This window comes from Ovis canadensis, chromosome 11 (genome assembly GCF_042477335.2).
Source record: "Ovis canadensis isolate MfBH-ARS-UI-01 breed Bighorn chromosome 11, ARS-UI_OviCan_v2, whole genome shotgun sequence".
Classification (NCBI taxonomy): domain Eukaryota; kingdom Metazoa; phylum Chordata; class Mammalia; order Artiodactyla; family Bovidae; genus Ovis; species Ovis canadensis.
In genome coordinates, this window is record NC_091255.1 from 59,096,517 (window position 1) to 59,120,399 (window position 23,883).

At 55.6% G+C, this 23,883-nt stretch overlaps 1 protein-coding gene across 5 annotated transcripts in view; it reads right to left on the reverse strand.

Annotated features, from left to right (window-relative positions):
• The window catches only part of ASPSCR1 (ASPSCR1 tether for SLC2A4, UBX domain containing), a 28,405-nt gene extending 9,404 nt beyond the window's left edge, over positions 1-19,001 (reverse strand). The window contains exons 1-7 of one of the 5 annotated variants that reach the window (XM_069541913.1): positions 18,782-18,979; positions 17,807-17,862; positions 14,016-14,130; positions 12,642-12,742; positions 6,985-7,042; positions 6,076-6,149; positions 5,297-5,732 (exon numbers count right to left, since the gene is read on the reverse strand). In XM_069541913.1, coding sequence (XP_069398014.1) covers positions 5,297-5,732; positions 6,076-6,149; positions 6,985-7,042; positions 12,642-12,742; positions 14,016-14,130; positions 17,807-17,862; positions 18,782-18,883 — 942 coding nt within the window. In that variant the 5' untranslated portion in view covers positions 18,884-18,979. Of the gene's footprint in view, positions 1-5,296; positions 5,733-6,075; positions 6,150-6,984; positions 7,043-12,641; positions 12,743-14,015; positions 14,131-17,806; positions 17,863-18,218; positions 18,635-18,781 lie in introns of those variants that run through there. The other 4 variants (XM_069541916.1, XM_069541914.1, XM_069541912.1 and 1 more) reach the window with 4 other exon arrangements.
• Positions 19,002-23,883: the final 4,882 nt, after the last annotated feature.

Sequence of the window (23,883 nt, forward strand, 5' to 3'; positions counted from 1 at the left end):
GCACTCTCTGCGGGTGACGTTCAGAGGAGGCCCCGAGCAATGCCTGAGATTGGAAAGACACCGGGCTGACGCCTGGGCCACTCAGCCATGGGGACTTGGGAACCAGCCACCAGCTGTGACGGCCACCTGTGCCTTTAGAAAGAGCCGCCGCCACAGGGGGACAGACCCCGCGAGGGAGACCCGAGGGGAGGAAGTGAGGGCACTGCCCACTGTCAGCACCACTCCAGGTCAGCAAGGCCACAGGCACAGCCAGGGGCTGGGCCTGGAGGGGACAGGGCACCAGGCCTAGATCTGGGCCCATGGCGTCCCCCGACAGCTGGTGGACATGCTCCAGGGGCCGCTGCACAAGTGGCTGAGGACCCACTTGGGCACACGAGGGTCCCTTCGTGTCAGAAGCAGCCTCACTGCCCGCTGAGGTTTCATTTTCTTGACAGTAATTTTCCAGGACGTGATGACACAGGGAGAAAAAATGCAAAAACTATTTGGAGGTGACCTCAACCCCAGATTTTCCAGCTTCCCTGTGAGGGCTCTTGTGTCCCTCCCGCCCTCCTGCCTCCCTCTTGCCCAGACTGTCCTCTGACAATGCTTTTTGGTAACAGGGAATGTGGAGCGTTTCCCCTTGAGGCTTGGAGCTGAAATGAATCACTACGCGGGAGGGACGTGGGCCAAGCCTCCGTCACTCTCAGAGCCGGCCGCCCTCCGGAGCGCGCGCTGTGCCAATGTGAGGCCAGGCCTGACGGGCAAGGCCACACTGAACCTGAGCCCCTCACCCGCTGGGCCCGTTGTGACACAGGCTGAAGCCAGGTCTGCCCCAGCCCAGGGCCGAGGTCCACACCTGACTCTGCCCACCTTCCGAGCAGGAAGAAACAGAGCAGATCTTTAAAAGAGAAATGCTGGGCTGCAACAGCGACACGGGCAGTTTGAAGCTGGCATCTCTCTGTGCAGTGCACGGACCCCCAAAGGACTGAAATAAGCAGACGCGGGGCATGGGGTAGCTCTCCTCATCCACAGGGGAAGACGCATGTTCCAGACCAGCAGGCCCGGGGGTGGATGCACACAGCGGACCAGGGCCAGGAGCAATCCCACACAGGGAGCCCCCGGGGCCCAATCAGAGGCCTCCTGGCCCTGTGGGCAGCTCTGGGTACCAGAAGATGTGCCAGTGGCTGAGGTGCTCTGCCCGTCTGTTCTCCATCACGGCTCTGCAGGCTGGGTGTCTGTCTCTCCCCCGAGTCCAGTCACGGCTGACACAGCACAGGGACAGCTGGAGGGCACCTGCCGGTCACCAGGCTTCAGAAACCGCCTTGAGACTCAGCTGGGGCCTTCAAAGTGGCTGACCTAGCTGCCAAAAACCCTTAGAGGACATCCCAATTAAGGCCAAGGCTGACGCCCGCGGGTATCCACAATCACCAGCAGATCAGGGACAGCTCATACCCCACCCTGGGTTCACACACAGGAGACAGTGAGCTGTGCTCTTGGGGGCTGTCATGGACAGACACCCCAGACCAAGAGAAGGAGGGAGGCAAGCCAGCAAGGGGCGCTGCTCCCAGTCCACTCCAGCCCCCAGGTCCTGGCCAGGGTCCCCCAAGTCCCGTGTGTTCTAAACCTTCCAGTAACCGGGGACAGCCAGAGATGAAGCTGACGCCTGCTCCAAGGTGTGGGTGCAAGGTGCGGAGCAAGTCCGCGGGACCACGTCTCCAAGGGAAGAGACCACCCCCCGGAGGGTGGGGGACAGGCAGGGGGGACTGTGGCCAGCCAGCCCTGCCTAGGGGGTCGGAGCCTTTGATCACGAACCCCTGTGCCAGCTGCGTGAGGGGACGCCTGCTGGGAGCATGGCCCAGCAGCACAAAGAGCTGCGGGGCAGGCTCCCGGGCCAGCGGAAGGACTTCAAAGGACAGGCCAGGGGCCGCCGGGCAGCCCCAACCTCTCCCCGCACCCGGTTCTGACGGCCAGTAAAACTACCTTCTAATAATTAATGTTCTGACATCAAAGGCAGGAGCCGCCCGGGTCTGTAAACCATCCTGGGCCTCAGCCGAGGACCTGCCTGTATTTCATCCTGTCTCTTCTGACTCTTCATTCAAATCCAAAACCACACACAGGCAAAACATTAATGGGAAACTTGGAAACTCTTCTTGATTACTAAAATGTACCTTTGAAGTTCCCCCAAAAGTTCTGTTTTGTTCCCTTCTCCCCTCCCCCAGGACTCGAGGGGACACAAAGCAGACACCATGTGGCCAGCCGGGCCTCCGGGTGCGCGGCTGTCAGTGTGACAGGAGGCGCGAGGCAGGCGGGCGGGCGGGGGACGCTCCACAATCAACCAGCTGCTGGGGCTCCCAGATCAAAGACACGCACTGCTGGCGGCCAGGCGGACCCTCCCAGGACCTCTCCTTCCTGGGGCCCCTGGGGTCAGCACTCGGGGATGCACTGGGAACCTGCGCCTGACAGCAACCACTACCAGGCCGGCACCAACCCAAGCCACTCCCCACACAGCCACGGGTGTCAGGGGTTCCCAGGAGATGCAGAGAGCCACAGGCTTTAGGTTGGGAGGAGGAGACAGCCAGCCCCAGTTCTAGCTTTCTGACCCCCAAACTCAGGGACCCCTCCCCTAAAGGGCAGGCCTGAAGGGACTCAGGAGCCCGACCCTGGTTCACCCCAACCACAAGGCTCTGCACTCAACCATTGGTTCTGGGCCCAGGTGATGAGACTGGGGGCTTTATACCACCATCTAATGCAGCCCAAACATCAGTGTAGAAGCCAGTGGGGTCCCTGAAAGGCCAGGGTGCCACCACCAACTCCCTAGGATGGCCATTCATGGGGCTTGGGACTGGCTCAGTCCCCACCCCACCTCCAGTACCTCCCTCCCACCACCATCCATTTCAGCAAGAACACACGAAGGGTGACTCGGGGAGCAGGAGGAGATCTCCGAAGCCTGTTCCCCTGCAGGGACTTGGGCTCTGTTTCATGGCCGAGCTGCCCCACCTCCCCACAACACAGGTGCCCCTACTTTTCCACCATCCTCCGGTGTGTGACCTGGAGCAAGAGTGAGGAGGGGGCTCTAGAAGAGACAGGGTGCACGCAGGCTCCAGCACTAACACATCACTGGAACTGCCCTGGAATGCAAGGATGGCTTGATGGGGGAAATCTACCCAAACTCACATCATGCAAATGAACTGAAGCAGACATAAGGTGTGGAGTTACCTCAATTCAGGAAAAGCCGTTCATAAAATAACCATGTTGATGATAAAGAAAAATTCTCAGAGAATTAGAAACAGAAACCCTCGATTTAATAAAAGACTTTTCACTGTCTTCAGCATACTTCACAGATAAACTAAGGTTACTCCCTGTAAGATCAAGGTCAAGACAAGAATGCTCACTAAATTTGATATTCAACAGACACCAGAAACCCAATCACTGCTATACGACAAGCAAAAAAACAAATGGAAGAAGGACCTCAAAGAAAAAGATAAACCTGACATTATTTGCAGACTCCAACTGACACTGAGAAACTGCTGGAACCAGGAAAGCAGGTGAGCATCCTACCGCCCAGGTGGAGCCTCACCACCCTCACTCCAGAAGCTCCCAGTCCAAGCAGGGAATCCTCCAATGGCTCTCCATCACCTGGAAAGGTGATTTGTAAAGAGCAGTTTCTTTTGGCAGGGGCATCCTTCTCATCACATAAAACCTCAAGTGGACCCTGAGTGGAGTGTGGGCACACGGAGTCACTCTGGCTGGAAGGAAGGGGAGAGGAGGGTGGAGAACCTGGGGGCCCCACTCCGAAGGTGCAGTAGCGTCTCAGACAATGCCCACACACACCTGTGCAACCGCAAGGGCTCCAGAGGTGAGAACCTGCCGCCCAGGCTGCCAACCCAGGCCGGCGCCACCGTAAGGTCTCCATTAGGAAAGACCCTCTCCAGCCACAAGCCAGAGGCCTAAGCTGGACTCTGGATGAACGCACAGAGCCTCCTTAGGGGCCAAGCCCAGGAGGCAGGGTGCCCAGGACAGTCCCAGGGCAAGACATTCCTTGGTGCCCAGGAACCCAAGACACTAAGAAATCCACAACAGGCCATTCCTGAAAACAGGGTCTCAGCACTGCTGAGGGAACAGTCACACAGAGGGACACAAGCCCATGGGAGCTTTGCCCTACGGCTCATGAAAGCCCCACTGGACAAAGTCCCAGAGGCACTCCGAGGGGAAAGCCCTGCATCAGCACTCAGCTCAAGCACTGGATCCAACAGAAGTCACGCCTGTCCTCCCTCTTAGGAGCTCTGCCAAGGCTGCAACTGACCAGGGCAGGGCTGGCCTGACCTACAGAAGACCAGAGATGGCCTTGGAGGCTGGCACCATCAGACAGTGGGGAGGCCGACACTGGCCACATGCCTGACTTCTGCAGAGGTGTTGGCCACCTGGGGGTCCCCTTGCTCAGCATGATCCAAGATGCAGGGACCCGGCCACTGTGCATGTCTGTGTGTGGTCAGAGAAAAGATGGGAGCGGGCCTCACTGCAGGGGAGGGTGTGAGACTCACGACAGCTCAAAGGTGCCCACAGAGAGCCTCAACATCTACAAAAGCCCCACGCTGCCCTGGTGGCAGGTGTCTATGCAGTAAGCTGTACTGGGTTGGACAAAAAGTTCGTTCTGGTTTTCCCATAATATCTTACAGAAAAACCCGAATGAGCTTTTGGGCCAACCCAACACTTCAACAGAGTTGGTCAGACAGGAAAATGGCGTCACGGAGACAATCCAGAGCCTGGACCCTTCCATCCGAGTTCAGAGAGGGCCGTGCACCCTCCTCCCCACCACGGCTCAGGTGGCCACCAGGAACTTCCCAGAAATGTCCAGAAGAGATGTCCAAGGCCCAACCACAAGGCCACAACGTTTGTGAAGAGTGAGCAAACTCACCCTCTGCTGGCCAGCGATGGGACACAACGGGTGAGCTGGCGAACGCCTGGCTCAGGAGTAGAGGTGGCGTGCCACAATCAAGGCCAAACCACCTTTGCATCAGTGCCGGCCAAGCCCACCAGCCCAGCAGAAGGCGAGGTGCCAGCTCTGAGGCTCTGGAAGGATGGCCCTGTCGACTGTGATGCGGCCACAGGGACACACAGGTTTGTCAAAACCCATCAACAGTATATCTAAAATGGTGCCTCAAGAAAGTTAATTTCAAGCAAAACAAAGCCAAAACATCACTTCCCTGAGAAGATGAAACGTACCCAAGTGACCCTACTGTACCCTAGGCTGACCAGCCAAGAGGTCAGGTGCTGTCAAGAAAAAAGACCCCAGTGCCCAGCCCAGCTCACCCCTTACCGGCTCTGGCTCTGGCTGGGGCTCTTGGCCAGGCCTCGACTTCTTCGGCTTGGAGGGGCCTGCAGGGCTGGAGAAGGACTTTGGCAGTTTGGCTGAAGATGACATCAGAGGCCTTGCAGACCCGGAGGGGCCCCCCAGTCGCTGTCCCCCACCAGAGAAAGGAACAAAAGGGGCAGGTGGGGGCTCCTTCGAGATTTGCTTCGCCTGAGCATCCACTGGTTTCGGGCCTAAGCCATCCACACAGCTGGCACCTGGGCTCACTGCCTCATCCTGACGGCTCACATCGCCCTGGCTGAGCCCCGCCGAATTCAGTGGGAGCAGAGGGCTGCTGGCTGCCTGGTCAGCCGACATGGAGGGGGTCGGGCTTCCTGGGCTTTTGCTCCAGGAGGCCCCAGGCTCCTGTTTGCTGGCAGAGTCACATCGCTTCATGGAAAACCTGAGTGGAGAGGCCCAGAAAGCAAGTGAAACTCCACACGTGGAGCCCTGGGTCTCACGGTGCCGCCCCCTAGCCTCTGATGACTACCAAACTGAACCCAGTGCCCCGAAAGCACCTCACAGCCCTTCCCAACACACCTCACCTCCCAGGGGAAGGAACGGGCACAGGGTCACCATGGCAACCCTGCCAAGGGCCGATCCCCCACCTGATGCTGCACCGGTACCCAGCCCCCCAGGCTGTGGGCGGGAGAAGCCACTGGCGAGGGTCTGGCCATCCCCATGTTTCCTGTTCCCTTTCCTATGAGACCCCTGTTTTCTAAACCAGACTCAAAGACATGCCTCACCTGATGATCGCACTGCCCCCAGTAAGGCCCAGTGACTGTAGCGTTGTGCTCTGCAAGGCGGCTCTGCCGGTCACCTGTGAGGGGGGACAGGACATCCTGCTGACCCCGTGCTGATGAAGCTCCCCATCCACTGAGGCTGCCGCATGCTGCCTCCCCCAACCTGGGCACTATGTCACCAGCACTGTGGAGTCGCCCTGCCAGCCCCAGCACCCAAAAGGCCCATGATGGCCTCAATCCGGCCCAGGTGCCCAAGGCCCAGTGGTCTCTCTCCTGCAAAAGATGTCTCCACTCAGGTCCCTCCCCCTCAGAGCCCTGGAACCCTCACCCTGCTGAGCCCTGGATCAGGAACCTCAAGCTGGGATAAATACGTGGGTGTGGCCCATCCATACCAGAGGCCCCTCGGGGACAGTGGCCACCCCGGGCCAGGAAAGGGCACTTGGCCAGGGTTGAAACAAAAAGCCCCTGTGAGCCAGGGCACTGAGCGCCAGGAGGGTCCCCCGTCACGGGCAGGCGGGCGGGGACAGGCAGGGCCTCGGTGCCAGGCCAAGCCTGCACCACGCCACACTCGGTTTTGAAAAAGATCAAAACAGGGAGCAAAGCAAATATTTATTAAAATGAAACCACTTTTGTGACTCTTGGGCTTTGAGAGAAGCTGAGAAAACAAACAGGGCTCTGAGGGAGGTTTGGGAGCAGCCCGGGCGGCCCGCGGTCGGTTCCAGCGGAGCCGGCGTCCTGCCTTTTTTCCATGAAACACATCATGCTTTCAGGGCCCAAGTCTGCCGGTCGCTGCTTTGAAAGCAGGTCTGAGGGAGTGAATTTTCCAGATTGGAAAGTGGGGCTGGGCCTGTGTGGCAGCTAGGAGTGGGCGGCGGGGTGTGGGCCAGGCGGGCGGGTCCGCAGCTCACCTACCTCATCCCTCATATACACGCAGACCGGGCTGGCCTCACACGGCCGCTCCAGACACTCCCTGTGAGGAGAGTGAAGAAAGCATCAAAGGCAGCCACTGCCTGGGGACGCTGCTGCCCTCAGGATGGCACCCTGGCCAGCGCCATGGGGACCCGCCCACCCTGGCCGCCCCACAGCTGGTCATCAGCCTGGCGGAGTCTCCCACCCGCCCCTAGCATCCGGGCTCAGAGCAAAGAAAGGACACGGAACAGGGAGACGGGCAGCACCAGTCACCTCCCGGATGTGCCTCACGTCTCTGGCAACTGTCCCCACGGTCGGTGACGACAAGTCCTGGGGGACCATGATCTGAGCTTTTATCTGAACCTGTCCCCTGAGCGGGTTGCTGCCACCAGAGACGCCAGGATCATTTGGCATGGATCTATCATATGGACTCCAAGGAGAGAGTGGGACAACCCCGGGACTAACAGGGAGGCAGGCAACAGGCCCGGCCACCTGTAAAGCAGACCCTGAGATGGGAGGGGAGGGCCCTAGGGAAGCTTGGCACGCTGGAGGGTGGAGGGCATGTAGGTGCACGGTTGGCACACGTTCTCAGGACAGTCCATACCACCTGCACCGGCCTGTACCTCGATGGCCACCGAGGTTTTAAGCACACGGTGGCCAAGCCCTGGCTTTGGATGGTTAAATTGCTGATGGCAGGCCTGTGACAACCGACTCAAGTTCTTTTCTTCATCTCTGCATTTCCTGACACAACCACAGAATCAGCCCCCAAATAAAGGCCCATCCCAGACCCACCAGCAGTGCCCCAGGCCTGTCCCTCTCCTCCAGGAAGGGTGACGTGCAGCAAGCAGGAGACCTGAAGCCCCTTCAGGCCATGCAGCTCAGCCCCAGCCGGGCCCCAGGGCTCAAGCACAGAAATGGCTGGGACCGGATGACACAGGTGCTGAGCTGGTAAACGTACGGACACTGGAACACTGCCTGGGCCACCCCAGACCCGTGACAGAGGACCCATGTCCTCTGGGCGGGTTCAGCACGTTTTCTCCCATCTCTCTTGTTTGCTTTCACGTTTTACAGAGCCAGGCCTCAGGAAAACACAAGACCCCAAAGTGCCAGAGAGTCAGCCCTTGCCAGACCCACACGCTATTCATCCTGACGCCAAAACAGAGGAGGAGCAAGGGAAGATACTCCAGCAAACAAGATCCCAGGCCCAGAGAGGAAGAAGGAAGGGGAGACACAGAGGTCCTGCTCCTTTCAACGGCAACAGAGACAGCAGCTGCCCAGGCTCAGATAGCTGGCTGACTGCCCACTGCAAGACAGCAGAGCCCTCTCTGCTCCTGGGGGCTCCGGTCACGCGTCCTCCCTCCAAAATCCTCGCCCGCGGCACCTGAGGGCAGCCCGGGAACCGCAAATCACAAACAGGGACGAGAGCACGGCCGCACCCGGGAAGGCCGGCCTGCCTGCCTGCTGTCCTCAGAGGCCTCTGGACATCAAACAGCAGCCCTGCTTTGATGTCGGCCCCTCCAGAGGGATCGGGTTCCCGCATGTGGGATCTGAGAGGAGGCCCCTAAACACGCTGAGGGGAGTGGCAGCCGCGATCGCTTCCAGACTTTCCTGGCCAATTAGCAGCCTTCTTGTGTCCAGCCGAGGACAGCGGACCAAGAGGTTCCAGTTCATTGGCGAGCTGAAGCCGCCACTCCCTGCCACAGGCCTCGCTGAAGATCCTCATTCTCAGAGGGAACTTAGCAGGGCCCTCCCGGGGACCCCTGTGCCCTTGGAACTGCCCTCAGCTTCCCCAGCCCAGGCAGGTCCTGCTGTCCTTCACCCACCACAGAGTGCCCCGCCACAGACGTGGGCTCCCGGCAGGGCCCCCAGGGAAGTGATGCTGTGAATGGGGGGGCAAGGCAGTTTATCTGGAGCCCCTTCTGTTTTTGTCACTTGTTTGGACTTCCCTGGTGGCTCAGATGGTAAAGCGTCTGTCTACGACGCGGGAGACCCGGGTTGGATCCCTGGGTTGGGAAGATCCCTTGGAGACGGAAATGGCAATCCACTCCAGTACTATTGCCTGGAAAATCCCATGGACAGAGAAGCCTGGTAGGCGACAGTCCATGGGGACTCACAAAGAGCTGGACACGACTGAGGGACTTCACGTTCGCGTTTGGGCCTGACCAAGTGGGGCTGGTACAAACTCAGGTGCCTCTGACACAAGCCTGGCACCACAACACTCCCATGCAAGAAGAACCAAAACTGACAGAAACCAACCCAAACTAACAGCCGTGCCTGCACGCTCAGAGGGGGCCCTGAGGCCACCAGAAGGCCCAAGGGTGGGCGAAGCTATGTCCTGAGGGGCCAGGTGACTCACACCCACCACACTCAGCAACCTAGCCCATAAAGAGATGAGGGTAGCGCCAGATGGAGCAAGAAGGACAAGGACTGGCCAAATCACAGGGATTCCTTCCCCTGAGCAGACAGAATGGGAAGTTTCGAGAGCAAAGCGGCCTCTGGCCTTTCCAAACAAGGCTGGGGGCGGGGAGGGAGGCCCGCCTGAGACCACGGAATGAATAGCCCAGCATCTATGCCTTGTGTTAACCGCCCACAAGGCCCTGGTCTGGGCTCTGCGTGACCACAGCTGGTCCCTAACCTCACAGGCAGCCCTTCCCTGCAGCCCGCAATGCCTTGGGGGCTGTACAATCCCAAAAGAACAGGCAGACAGCTTGTCTTTCCCAAGGACCCCTGAATCCCTGCTCTTCCTATCCACAGAGTGAACATGGCTGAGATGGACCAGCAAGCTCAGCCATGAAATCAGGCCAGGTGCCGAGGGGCAATGGGCTTCAGGGGAGAACCGAGCCTGCATGGCACGCCTGGAGCCTCCCTGCCGCAGACACCTGGGAAGCAGAGAGGGGGATGGCCAGCCCACATGGAGCCAGTGCCATCCTCCGCAGCAGCTGCCAGTCCTCACGGGTGCTGAGCACACACAGGGCAGCCGGCCCAGAGGGTGGCCAGCTCCAAGTGTGAGACACGCCGAATTTCAAAGACCTCCTACCAACAAAGAATGTAAAATATCTCCGTTTTCCTGTTGATTACATGTTCAGAGGATAATATTTTGGATATACTGAGTCAAGTTAATTATATTCCTAAAATTAATTGCCCCTGTTTTTACTTTTCTTTGATGTGGCTACCAGAAAATTCTGAATTACCTCCTTGTCCCGCACATGTGGCCCACATGGCACATCCCGTGGACAGTCTGTCGCTCCAGATGCCGCCATCAGGGCTGGGCCACTGTCCACAGTGATCCCCAAGCAGAGGACCCACCGCCCGACCCACAGTGGACCTGGGATGCCGAGCTCAAACCCGCAGCTCCCGGCCATGCATGGCACCAGTCACTCAGGGACACTAACCACTTCCTGAAAGTGTCAAGTGAGAAAAACTAACTTCCTGCTTGTCCCACTCTCGGGCACATGGACACTTGGAATTCCCAGAGCCGCTCACCCACCCAGCCAGTGAGGGAGCTGCTGTGAGCCAGCTGGAGCTCCCTCACCACACTGGACCTGTCAGGTGGCCGCCCCCAACTCCAGCAGCAGGGCCCTCTAGCGGCCCCAGCGTGAGCACACCAGTTCACTGGGCATCTGGCCATGGCTCTGGGGCCAAACCCGCCACCCACCCTCCCACATCTGAACCCTGCTTCACAGTTAGCTAATGCCAGCTTCCAAGCAAAGGCCCAGATCTGCGATTCTGGAGACGAAGCCTTGGCAAGTGCCATCTACAGGTCCAGCAACTCTGCCTCCAGAATAGATCTCAGGATGGAGCCGTCGGCAGTTTGCTCAGAGAGTGCACGTGGTGCATGTGTGACCTTGTGTGTCTAAAAATGGCTCTGTTTCATCCTCATCCCCAGAACTGTCTAGCAAAACAGAATTCTAGAACAAATGCATTTCCTACAGTGTTCTGAAGGCACTGTGCGGCCACCATCCTGGTGCCACCACAGATAGCCTGACCCCGAGCCCGCCAGCCCCCTGAGAGTGCGGAACCATCCCCGCATCCCCAGCTCCTGACGAGTCACAGTGATGCCACCAGGTGGGGCCCCACTGGCCCAGGCACAGCCAGCCTGTCACTTGGAAACGCATGCCCTTCGATTCCAGGACCACTCCCCACCAGCTTCCTCCTGCGCTTTTGTGTTCTTGCTAGAGTTGAGGCAGCGGGAGCTGGCAGGCTGGCCTGTCCGGACTCCCCGTCCTCTGGCCTCTGTGCTCGTGCCTGGCCACTGGCTCTGTGGCTCCTCCCAGGAGGAGGCAGGGCAGCGATTCTGCACCCCAGGTCCAAGGCCTGCTCCCACGCCTCTGGGGCCCCATGTGCCCTCAGGCATCTGCTACCACGGGAAGAATGCGCTTGGGCAGGCCACAGACCAGCCAGGCCAGCTAACCCTCGGGTGCCTCAGCAGAATGGCTCCAGCGCTCCCAGACATGCAGCGCACTGGCATGTGTCTGGGATCCTGCCATCTGATCCACAGCTGTGGCTGACCCCGGCACCTTCTACTGCGGCTTCCTCATCTGCTTCCGAGAGTTCTTGTTTCTGAACCCTCCTTTTTAATGGCATCCAGCTCCCCAGTTCCAACAGCCTCCCCATCCTCTAAGAAAAGGATCAAATGCTCTGGCCTGTCCTGACAGCTGCTGTCCCTTCCTGTTTGCACTGGACTCTCACGTCAGGCTCACTCAAATGTCTGGGCCCCTTGGCTGTGAGCTCCCAATTACACTGGGACTCTGGTCACGGTACAGCTGGCTATCAGTAACCAGGTGGTGATCTGAGGAGCCACCCGTGCCCCCAACACTAGGAGCCTCCAGAATTCTCACGCTCACCTATCCCTGTTCTCGGGATAGTGTGGGCAGAGCCCCACCCTACCCAGGGAACCACCTCCGGCATCAGCAGTGTGGAGTCTGCGGGGATCTAGGACCTCATCTCCTCCAGCGCCTGCCGTGGCCCCCCCCCACACCTCCCCTTTTCGCCCTCTCCACCCTGTCACTGTGAGGACCCCACCCAGAGTCCCCTCTTCCACAGAGACAAACCTAGTTCTCGGCACTTGAGAAATATCAACTCATATCATCATATCACCATTGGGAGGCCCAGAGAGGGCAAACAACTTGCCCAAGGCCACACAGCAACCACTATATCTTTCCATGGTCCCTTCCATTCTGTGGCTGGAGACCTTTAAAAGTGGACAAAGACTTCCAGCCCACAAAGAAAAATCAAAACTTAAAACACTACCATTTTGACACTTTCAGAAACAAAGTTTAAACCGTTAATCACGAGACAGAAACTGAACCATGGCAACTGTCATTAAAGTGTTTTCTCTAAATACAGCCCATTCTCATGACAAGGGAGTTTCATAGCTGTAGCATTTGTCAGCACCCTACTTCTCTATTCAATGCTCACCACACTGGAGGGGGTCACCTGGGTCCCCCACAAGCTCTTTCAGGAGGGTGAGGCCCAGCCATCACACCAGGACATCCATAAAGACAGACGAGCTACTGGTGTAGGCCGAAGGTGGTACCGGCAGTAGCTGGTGGAGGCCGAAGCACAGCTCCGGCTTGCAGCTCTGGATCAATCCCAGTGACCGTGGCAACATCCCCTTGGTGGAGGAAGGCACAGCCCAGAACCTGCTCATCAGCACTTACCTGATCTGGGCAAAGTGGCAGAGAAGCTCCCAGAGCGACTGGCCTGAGCAGAAAGTGTCTTGCAACCTAGAGCCATCGTCTAACTGCAGAGCAATGCGCACCTGAGGGGTGAGACGTTGGAGCCAGGTCAGGAAGAGGAGCACTGTCCTGGCTGGACCCTGCCCAGGTCTGGTCCTCAGGGCACAGGCGGAAGGTACTGTGTTTGCTGAATTTTTTTTAAATAAGTGAGCATACTGTTTCACGAGACGCTTTTAATAATTATCTCCCAAAATAGAGACGTAAGTCTATTAACCCACAAGAGGGACAAATACTCTGGTCCCTCTGTCAAGTGACAGACACACTAAAGCTCAAAGTCCCCAGGTGAGGGCCTGCTCAGCCCATTGCCACAGTGCAGTGATTCTCTAGGTCGCAGCTACTCCTGACCTTCTGGCCAAGGGGCTTCTCCAGGGCACATTTATTTACACTGTGTGTGTCAGTCACTCAGTCGGGTCCGATCTGCGACCCCATGGACTGTATCCCACCAGGCTTCTCTGTCCAAGGGATTCTCCAGGCAAGAGTACTGGAGTGGGTTGCCATTGTTTACATTAAATCCCAATAAAAGACAAAGGAGAAACCGCTCTGTGGGAGAGCGAGAGGGGGTCTCCAGCCACACCCAAGGAATCCCCTATGGAAGTCAGGGTTCTTTCCACATCAAAGGCTGCGAACCACAACTGTAATGGAAAAAGAGATCTATCAGGCTCAGCCCCAGGTGCCTGACTCTGGTGGGCGCTAAGCTCACACCCCTGAGGCTCTAGCCTGGTCTCTCAACCGGGATGAAAACTGCTTCCCTGCAGTATTGGGAGGATTTGCACTTTCGTTCTTAAAGGACCTGCCTGAGCACAAGAGGGCAGCTATCACCATGATTCTCACCGTTTGCTAAATCCCTAGGAAGCAAAAGCTGCGGATTTGGTAGAAACCAGTGAGCTGCGGTCAGAAGACTCAGGCTGTGCTCTTGCTGCGCCCAGTCAGAGGAAGCCTGCGCCTCACCCTGTGTGTCCTCATCCCAGAGCTGAGGCTGCACTGGACGCCACACAGAGAGTCCTGCCGGCTCTAAGGTTCTTGGCGATGTTCTACGGTGAACGCTGCCAGCATGCCGACATGGACATAAGTAACCGCCCCCACCCCAAAACACAGTCAGCACAAAGAATGAAAAGTCTCATTTCCAATCATCAGTTTGGGGAATAGAAAAGTGGCTGTCGCCTGACCGAGAGAAGCCAGTCTCACCCAAGGATGGGGATGAGTGCCTCACATGCGCAGCCCACGCACCCCACCCATCTGCTCGGCCCCAGTGGTCTGAACAGAAGAGCTGGGAGGCGCGGCCGCCGAGCTACCTACCATGTTCTCGGGCCCCTCGCGGCTCCGGGAGATGGGCACCATCTCCAGCTTGGCGTTATTGGGCAGGTTGGCGAATCGCCACTGGAGAGAGAGGTCAAGCACATTCCTCTGAAACCTGCAAAACAGATCAAAGCCTCAGGCTGCCCCCTGACCCGAACACAGCCCAGCACTGCCAGGAGCAGCGTGTGAGCAGACGCCCATGTCTGGCCAGCACTTCCACAGTCCCTGGCGGCAAAGCTGCAAGAACTGAGGGTCGGCCTGAGAGCCTGCAAAGACAGGGTGGGTCCCTGACTCCAGTAGTGGATCTTCTGAAGGAAAGAGAGTGAGCACTGATACAATTCGAGCAGGAACAGTGAGAACACAGGTCACCTCTGGGGCAAAGCAAGCACCTGCTCCCTCAGACCATGAAGCAGTGATCAGTCCAACTACAAACTCAGAAAATGAAAGCACAGGTGGGCACGACTGAAGGGCATGCACCTTGCTCTGCACAGAAAAGTTCTAATGGAACAAAGCCCTGTTGCTACTGCCCGGAGCTGCAGCACTCCAGCCACTGCGGCCACGCCCCTGTACTGCAGGCCACCGGCCAAAATGACCTGCTCCCGTCCGCCCTGCTTCCTGCTATCCTTGGAAGCAGGGCCACAACCCCAAAAGCCAGTGACAGAGGCAAAGGTTTTAGAGAATCACAAATGGAATGACCTGACCTAAAATCCCCATGGAGAGCCAGGCCCTCACAGTGGCTGGAATATGGGGGTAAAGGGCTGAGACCACCATTCCTGGCTCACAAAGCCAGGTCCTCCAACCCTGGAGTGGCCCATCATCTCTCTGTCCATGTCCTGCATGTTTTAGAGCTGGGGACCTGGCAACTTAGAGCCTCCAGCAGATCAAGGAAGAGGCCCGCATGGGCCCACAGCCTCCTCTAACCCTCATCTACAGAGCTCCTGGATCCAAAGACGGATGGTTCCTGCAAGGAACTGGTGCGAGGAAAGTGAAGTAGTGAGTCAGGAGGGAAATACCCACAGCCAAGAGGACAGGTAGAGAATCCAGTGACCTCCGAGACACCTGCTGGTCTCCACTGGCAGCCAGCCCTCCTAGGAAGCATGGCCAGGGTTGGGATCAGCCTGCATCACAAACAGGAAACCAAGATGGGAAGTACCTACAGGTAGCCCAGGCCACCCAAAGGCAGTGCTAGGACCACACTATACAGCTCCTGATATTCAGCTCAGATCATATCTTGTCTGTGGACTGAAAGAGTCAGATACCCACACCTGACAAGAGGAGGGACAGAAAGGGGCTTGGGACTTGGAGGCCTTGACACTGTCTCACCTGGGTAGGGGAGGGAGGGTGGTAGCCAGGTGGCCCTGGAGCCTGCCTGACCCTGGGCCCTCCCCTGATCCTCTCTGCTCCCACGAATGCTATGGAAAGGAGAACCACCACTGTTAACCCTACAGATCACTTGGGAGTGAGGAAAGCTCTTGCCCATAACAGAAAACAGGAGCCGTGCGGTCGTGATTTTATAAGACACAGACAGCGGCCAGAATGAATCACCAGAAGAGTGAATAAGAGAACTTATTTATGCCTCTCGGAAGTCAGACCCTGAGCTCCATTTTTAATGAAAGTTTAGGGGAAGAGGGGGAACTACAGCACTGGCAAGAGAACATGAGATTTGAATACACAAGGAAGTGGTCACCCAGCAGCATGAATACCAAGATGCCTTTGGAAACAACGGTTTTCTGAACATGCAAAGGGCGTCTGGAAGACCTAAGAAAGAAAGAACTTTGATACCCATCTTCAGCACTTTAGAAATTGCCACACAACAACTTCAACATTAAGTGCAAGACAGGACAGCAAAGCTACAGAAAACTCGAGAAGGGAGGCGCTCGGAGCCCTGGAGATGAAGGGAAGGGGCCTCATGAAGTACACACACACACACACACACACACACACACACACACACACACGTGGGCAAGAGGCTGCCTTCCTTGGCAGGAGCAGCAGTTTTTAAACAAATTACACAGTCAGTGGATACAAAGAAAACAAGAGAAAAATCAATACGTGTTGTAAGAGTCCAACCAGGCACCACATGGAAATCTCAGGCAGGTTCAGGGAGAGCAAAGAAAGAATACACAGCTCTGTGACAGGATGCCAGGGGAAGGCCCAGTACAGGCCCTGGGATTCTCCGTGGCTGGGCAGGAGGCAGGGATCTGGGATGACACGGAGGCATGCCTGCTCAGACCTCCTCTATAGAGCCCCACGTGAGAGGCAGCGCGAGCCAGGTCTAGCAGAGCAGTCTCCCACACCTCTGGCTCCTGTGTACCCTTGATGTGAGGACAGCCATACTGTTATGGATGTGCTTAAGGTAGGAAGCTCCCCATATGCGACAGAAACCCGCACCCACTCGTGTGGGGTTTTGACTCTTTCACTGCCCTAGATTCCAGAATCTGGTGAAAGCCCTCTTTTTGGAAAAATGCCTGTACACGAAGACTGGTGCTCCAGGGCCTGAGGCCACCAGAAGCTACCTGCTGTTTGCAGGTTTCTTCCCATTTCTCCATGATCACCTCTTCTTGCCCTCAGAGCCTCACCAGGAACTTACACAACCAAAGGCTCAAAGCCCTCTGCCGTGGTTGGAATATGGCCCCTAAAAAGACATATCCATAGCCAAACCCCCAGAACTCATGAATGTAACCTTATTTGGAGACAGGGCCTTTGCAGATGTAATTAAGAATCTCGAGATGAGATCATCCCGGGTTATCTGCTAGCCTCTAAATTCAGAGACAAGTGCCCTGATAAGAGACAGAAGAGTTCAGTTCAGTTGCTCAGTCATGTCCGACTCTTTGCGACCCCATGAATCGCAGCACGCCAGGACTCTCTGTCCATCACCAACTCCCGGAGTTCACCCAGACCCAGGCCCATCGAGTCCGTGATGCCATCCAGCCATCCCATCCTCTGACGTCCCCTTCTCCTCCTGCCCTCAATCCCTCCCAGCATCAGAGTCTTTTCCAATGAGTCAACTCTTCGCATGAGGTGGCCAAAGTACTGGAGCTTCAGCTTTAGCATCATTCCTTCCAAGGAAATCCCACGGTCCATCTCCTTCAGAATGGACTGGTTGGATCTCCTGGCAGTCCAAAAGACTCTCAAGAGTCTTCTCCAACACCACAGTTCAAAACCATCAATTCTTCGGCACTCAGCCTTCTTCACAGTCCAACTCTCACATCCATACATGACCACGGGAAAAACCATAGCCTTGACTAGATGGATCTTAGTCGGCAAAGTAATGTCTCTACTTTTGAATATGCTATCTAGGTTGGTCATAACTTTTCTTCCAAGGAGTAAGCATCTTTTAATTTCATGGCTGCAGTCACCATCTGCAGTGATTTTGGAGCCCAAAAAATTAAGTCTGACACTGTTTCTACTGTTTCCCCATCTATTTCCCATGAAGTGATGGGACCAGATGCCATGATCTTCGTTTTCTGAATGTTGAGCTTTAAGCCAACTTTTTTGCTCTCCTCTTTCACTTTCAAGAGACACAAACACACAAGGATCAGGGAGACAGAGATAAGAGGGAGGCAACCACAAGCCCAGGAACACTTCGAGTCCCCCAAAGCTGAAAGAGGTAAGACAGGGTACTCGCCCAGATCTCTGGAGGGGATGCAGCCCCACCAACCCCGTCATCAGGGGCTTCTGGCCTCCAGGAGGTGAGACAATAAACCCACGTGGGCTGAAGCCCCAGCAGGGCCCTGGGTGAAGGGTGGGTTATGGATTTGGAGCCCGTGGCCTGGCCAAAGCAAACTCACTTCAGGTCGTACTCGTTGGGGTTGAAGTCCTGCCGACGGCACGTGTCCTCCAGGACCTAAGGGTGAGATGAGGGTGTGAGCCACTGTGTCAGGCCTGGTCGCCCCAGGCGGGGGCAGGCAAGTGCCACTTAGGCAGCTGAGGGCACACAGTCCACCTCTTGCAGAGCCCGTTGGCTCCACAGGACAAAGCCTGTAATACAAGTGGTGGACCATTCACTCAGCAGCTCCACACACCTCACCTGCAAATCCTGCTTACTCTCTCCTCACTGGGCCTGCTGTGTCAACTCAGTTCTGCAAGACCTTCCACATCATGCCCTCAACAACTGGCCACCACAGATATCTTCCTACACACTCAGGGACGCCCCTCCACCCCCAGAGAATAATGTTCAAACTCCAAAGAGAGCCAACTCACGGAGGTCCTGGGTTCCCCACTCGACAGAAACCCCTCTTTCATCATGCTCTGCACACACTGAGTTGCCATTTATCGGCTCAGCCCCCATCCCCACCGTGTTTTCGCGCCGGCCCCTACATAACAGGGCCCAACAAGCATTTCCAACATAACGGGTTCGACATGGGCCAGCTGCCAGGTTAAGGGCAGCAAGTGACTCAGCACACGCCGCCACAGCGCACCGAGCCGGAAGGTGACCCTAGAGTGGAGACATGGGGCTGGAACCCTCGGAGTTGGGCTCGAAGCGCCGCGGGCTCGGATGGGGGTGGCGGGGGCCGCGACCCAAGGCATCCCATCCCCTCAAGGAGGATAGCCAGCCCCCATCCCCATGCGCCCGGAGCCGGACGCGGAAGAGGGAGGGCCCGCCGCGCCATAAGGCCGTTCATTGGCCGCAGCAGGCCCCGCCCCAAGGTTCCCTCCCGGCCCCGCCCCCGCGGCCTTCGCAGCAACCGCAGGAGACGCCGGCGCCACGTCTCCGCCGCCGCGTCTCCGCCTTTCGCTCGCCCGCCGCCCGCCCGCGGCCGCACCTGCAACAGTACGGTGCTCGGCGTCACCTTCACCGTGTGGCGCCGCCCGTTCGGGGCCAGCACCGACACCGCGGAGCCCCCGCCGCCTGCCGGGGCCGCCATCTTCCGCTCACGTGACCCGCTGCCCGCCCGCCCGGCGTCAAACAACTTTATCCGCAACAGCCGGACGCACACCCTCGCGGCTTCGGGGGCGGGGCCTTGGATGGGGCGGGGCCAGCGCGCCTCCGGATCCGCCCCTGCGTGGCCACGCCCCGACGCTTTTGCTGGCCCACCCCCACACCCGAGCGCGCGCCCGACACCTGAGCGCGGTCACACCAGCTGGGCCACGTGGCCCTGGGTCCGGGCTTGGGGTGCCCTGGGCTCCCTATCCCCTCCGGCCCGTCTTGGGCCCCACTGCCCCTTTTCCTGCCCCCTATGGTCCCTAGGGGTGAAGCCAGGCTCCCGCACCTCTGTGGAGTGAATGCCTGCCGGCCGAGGGGTGGTGTGAAAGTCTGGGAGCAGCTTTGGAGAAGGGCCCGCCAGAAACTCCAAATCAGAGAGCAGATTCGGTGAAAGTCTGCGACGAGCATTCTGACTCTCCGTGCTCTCACCGTTTCCTGTGACAGAACTTGTCCTCCGATTCCAGCTGCCCAAGTCAGTGGAAGGTACCGGGAGGAGCGGCATGTGAATCCTGCCACCTCTCAGGAGTGGGTGCTGCAAGGCGCCCTCGTGTAGCTGACACATCCGTCTCACCGGCAGCCTCATACTGACCGCATGTGTATGCGAGAAAACGGGAAAGCTTCAGGGTAGCCACAGCTCCAGGGCCAGCCTTCACAGTTTGCCTCACAGTCCTACTGGACTGACTGTGCAACCTCAGTGCCTCACCCAGCCCCCAAATTAGTCACTATCAGCCAGTCCCCTCTGGGGAGAGGAGCCGCACAGGATACAGGGCAGAGAAGTTTTCTGGCTCAGAGTCAGCTTCAGTTGACCTGCCCCTCCCTTCCCACCTGCTCGCATGGGTCACACCATCCATGTGTAGCTGAGTACACAAGACCTGGAGCAGACTCCTGGGGGGCACTTCTGATCACTGCCTGCAAGCTCTCTAACCCACCCTTCAGCCCGCCAGGGCCTCCCATGCAGTTCTGTGGCTGCCAGGTCCCTGGTTGCCCCCAACCTGGCCTCTTCAGCACTGCAGGGTTTCCTCAGAGCCCCATCTGCTGGGACAGGCCTTTCGTGCCTGCTCACTTGTTTACTGGCTGTCTCCACTCAGGGCAGCCCTGTCTGCCTGGCTATCCACTGGCAGGCACGCAGACCGGAGTCTCACACGGGGCGGGAGTTCTGCAAACATCTGTGAGAGGAATGACTATTGATGGGGAGACAAACGTATGCGCAGTCCCCCACATGTGCTTTCTCTGGCTGCTGCCGCCCGCCAGGCAGATCGGCTCCATGGGGTCTGTGTCCTGGTGGTGGCATTAGGAGACGGGAGAGACAGAGCAGACCCGCCTCCCTTAGTAGCCTGGCTGGGTGTGACCTTTTGAAGACGAAGCACTACAAACCAGAGTCTGTGAGGCATCCATGAAGCAAGCCCCAGAGCCGACCTCTGATGCTGGACACAGCTTGAGAAGCCTCCAGAGGCTGGAAATGCCCAGCAGAGGCTCCCCTGGGACAAGGGATAATTTCAGGCCAGGGGCAAAAATTCAGGCTTGACATACCAGCTCCTCACCACAGCAGGAAGGACCCTTACCTGTTTCGTGGCAAGTTTGCCACAGATTAGAACTCACAAGCCTGAGTCAGAACTCCTCCATTAGAACGCCTCCATTTGCTCCATGAGGAGGCTGCCTCCTTGCGCTTGCCTTCCTGAGCTCCTCACTGCAACTTGGCACCTTCCCTCATGGCCTCAGGGCCTCCTACGGGGGGTCTGGTTACAGCCTTGAGAGTGGGATCACAATAGGGGTCACAGAGATGACTGTGGGGTCAAAGATTATCTTTGGGAATCATGCAAGGTCCTAAAGGGGAGTCCTTCTTGGTGCTCATAGTTCAGTTTCTTTTTGTAGCTCTTATTTTTTATTTCCAAATTTGCCATTAAAAAAAATTACATATCTGTCCATTAATATTCACAGCAGCTTTATCTAATAGTCGAAAGCTGGAGTGAACTTAAATGTCCTTCACCAATGCGGCACATCCACACTCAGAGCACTGCTCAGAAATCAAGGGAATGAATACTGACTGCAACCTGGGTGAGTCACGCTGAGTGAAAAGAGCTGGTCCTGGAATTTCTTGGTGGTCCAGTGGCTAAGACTCCACACTTCCACTGCAGAGGGTGCGGATTCTATCCCTGGTTGGGGAATTCTGCATGCTACATCACGTGGCGAAAGAAAATAAAAAAGAGCTGGTCCCCAAAGGCTGCAATTGTATGGAAATGACAGTGTTTGCCTTTTTCTCTCTGTGTTAATATGTGCATACGTATTTATATTTTAAAGTAAGTTAATGAGGGACTTCTCTGGTGGGCCAGTGGTTAAAGAATCCACCTTGAAATGCAAGGGACGCAGGTTCACTCCCTGGTCAGCAAACTAAGATCCCACATGCTACTGAGCACTGCAGTCACTGAGCCTACATGCTCTGGAGCCCGTGTGCCACAACGAAAGATCCCAAGTGACGCAATTAAGACCCGACACAGCCAAATAAATGAGTGAGTATTGTTAAAAAAGAAAGTAAGTTGATGATATCTAGGCCCTTTCTCCCCAAATATTGCAGCAGCTGCTCCTAAGAACTAGGACCTTCTCCTGTTTAATCATAACCCGTCACCACATGCAACAACCATGGATATAATGATATTATCTAATGATATATCTACACAGTCCACGTTAGAATTTCCTTTGTCCCAAAATGGTCCTTTATAGCTGGTTGTCACATTGCATTTGGTTGTTGGGCCTGTTTACACTCCTTTAATCTACCACAGTCCTGGGAATTCCCTGGTGGTCCAGTGGTTAGGACTCTGCACTTTCACTGCTGAGGGCATGGATTTGATCCCTGGTTAGGGAATTAAGATCCCACAAGCTGTGTGGCACAGCCAAAAATAATAATAATAATAACCACAGTGCCTCTGTTTTTTGTTTTGTTTCTATTTTTCATGACATTCACATATTTTAGAGCCCACAGGCTGGATCTGCATGGTCTTTTCCTGGAGTTAAACATTCAGGGCAGTGAGGCAGTGTAGATGACAGCCTCTCAGAAGCTCTAGGGTTTCAGTTTGTCCCATTAGTAAGAATGCAAAGATTGAACCTCCCCATTCCAGGTACCTTGTAAACTGAATGAGCTGTGTGTGGAGGTAATTCTTTGAGAGCACAAATATGATGTTTTTCTAAGAACCACTGACCCAGTGGTTTTAGCACCAACTGATAGTCCTTGCCTGAATCCATCATTACATTTATGGTGCAAAATCAGTCTTGCAACCTTATCATTCCCTCTATACTTAACAGGCATTTTCTGATTGAGAATTTTTTAAAATTCCTAAATGTTAGCATGAACGCATGGATTCTTTTTCTTCATTCAGTTATGCTTTTGATGCTAAAATTTGATCCACATTTGACCAGTTAGACCCTCCGTTCAAGCTGGCTCCTGTGCTTCTTTGGGGAAGGGAGGACAGTAACTTTTTATTTTCATATTATTTCAAACTTAGAAGTTACAAGAACAGTACATAAACTAACTCCTGCATGCATACCTCCTAGACACACCATTTGTTTGCATGTTGCCCATTTGCTTCATCATTATCATTTCTCTCTATGTATATTTTTTTCTCTCTTTGTCACTGTGTGTATATATATCTTTTTTTTTTCTGAAACCATCTGAGAGTAAGTGGGGACATTGTACACCTTTGCCACTAAATACCTCAGTATGTATTTCTGAAGAAGGGCCACTCTTACTTCACCACCAAACTATGATACAACATTGGGAGATCTTTAATTGATACAACAATCTGAGCTACTCAGCAGTCACCTGTAGCACTCACACTTTTCCTGCATCTTTTTGATGTTTCTGTTGTTCTCTGAGCACTTCCTCACTTCAGCCACAAGAAAGTGTCTTAAGCTTACCCAGGTTGTCCCTGCCCCAGCCCTGAATGCCATTTCCCAAGGAAGCCCTAGTCCCTGCTAGAGGGGAGTGGGATTTAGCGACCAAGGTCTGGAGTTGAAGGTGTTCATTGCTACCGGGATGCCTCTGCTTTGTAGACCCCCTAGGAGACAGTGCTAGCATCCTGAATTCACCACCCCTTATTCTTCCTCTTCTTCCCTCCTTCCGTATTTATACTTGGCTGAATTGTATGACAGACTGGTTCCAAATAGGAAAAGGAATACGTCAAGGCTGTATATTGTCACCCTGCTTATTTAACTAATATGCAGAGTACATCATGAGAAACGCTGGGCTGGATGAAGCACAACTTGGAATCAAGGTTGCTGGGAGAAATATCAATAACCTCAGATATGCAGATGATACCACCCTAATGGCAGAAAGTGAAAAAGAACTAAAGAGCCTCTTGATGAAAGTGAAAGAGAGTGAAAAACTTGGCTTAAAGCTCAACATTCAGAAAACGAAGATCATGGCATCTGGTCCCATCACCTCATGGCAAATAGATGGGAAACAATGGAAACAGTGGCTGATTTTATATTGGGGGGGGCTCCAAAATCACTGCAGATGGTGACTGCAGCCATGAAATTAAAAGACGCTTGCTCCTTGGAAGGAAAGTTATGACCAACCTAAACAGCATATTAAAAAGCAGAGACATTACTTTACCAACAAAGATCCGCCTAGTCAAGGCTATGTTTTTTTCAGTAGTCATGTATGGATGTGAGATTTGGACTGTAAAGAAAGCTGAGCACAGAAGAATTGATGCTTTTGAACTGTGGTGTTGGAGAAGACTCTTGAGAATCCCCTGAACTGCAAGGAGATCCAACCAGTCCATCCTAAAGGAGATCAGTTCTGAGTGCTCATTGGAAGGACTGAAGTTGAAGCTGAAACTCCAATACTTTCGCCACCTGATGCGAAGAGCTGACTCATTTGAAAAGACCCTGATGCAGGAGGAGAAGGGGATGACAGAGGATGAGATGGCTGGATGGCATCACCAACTC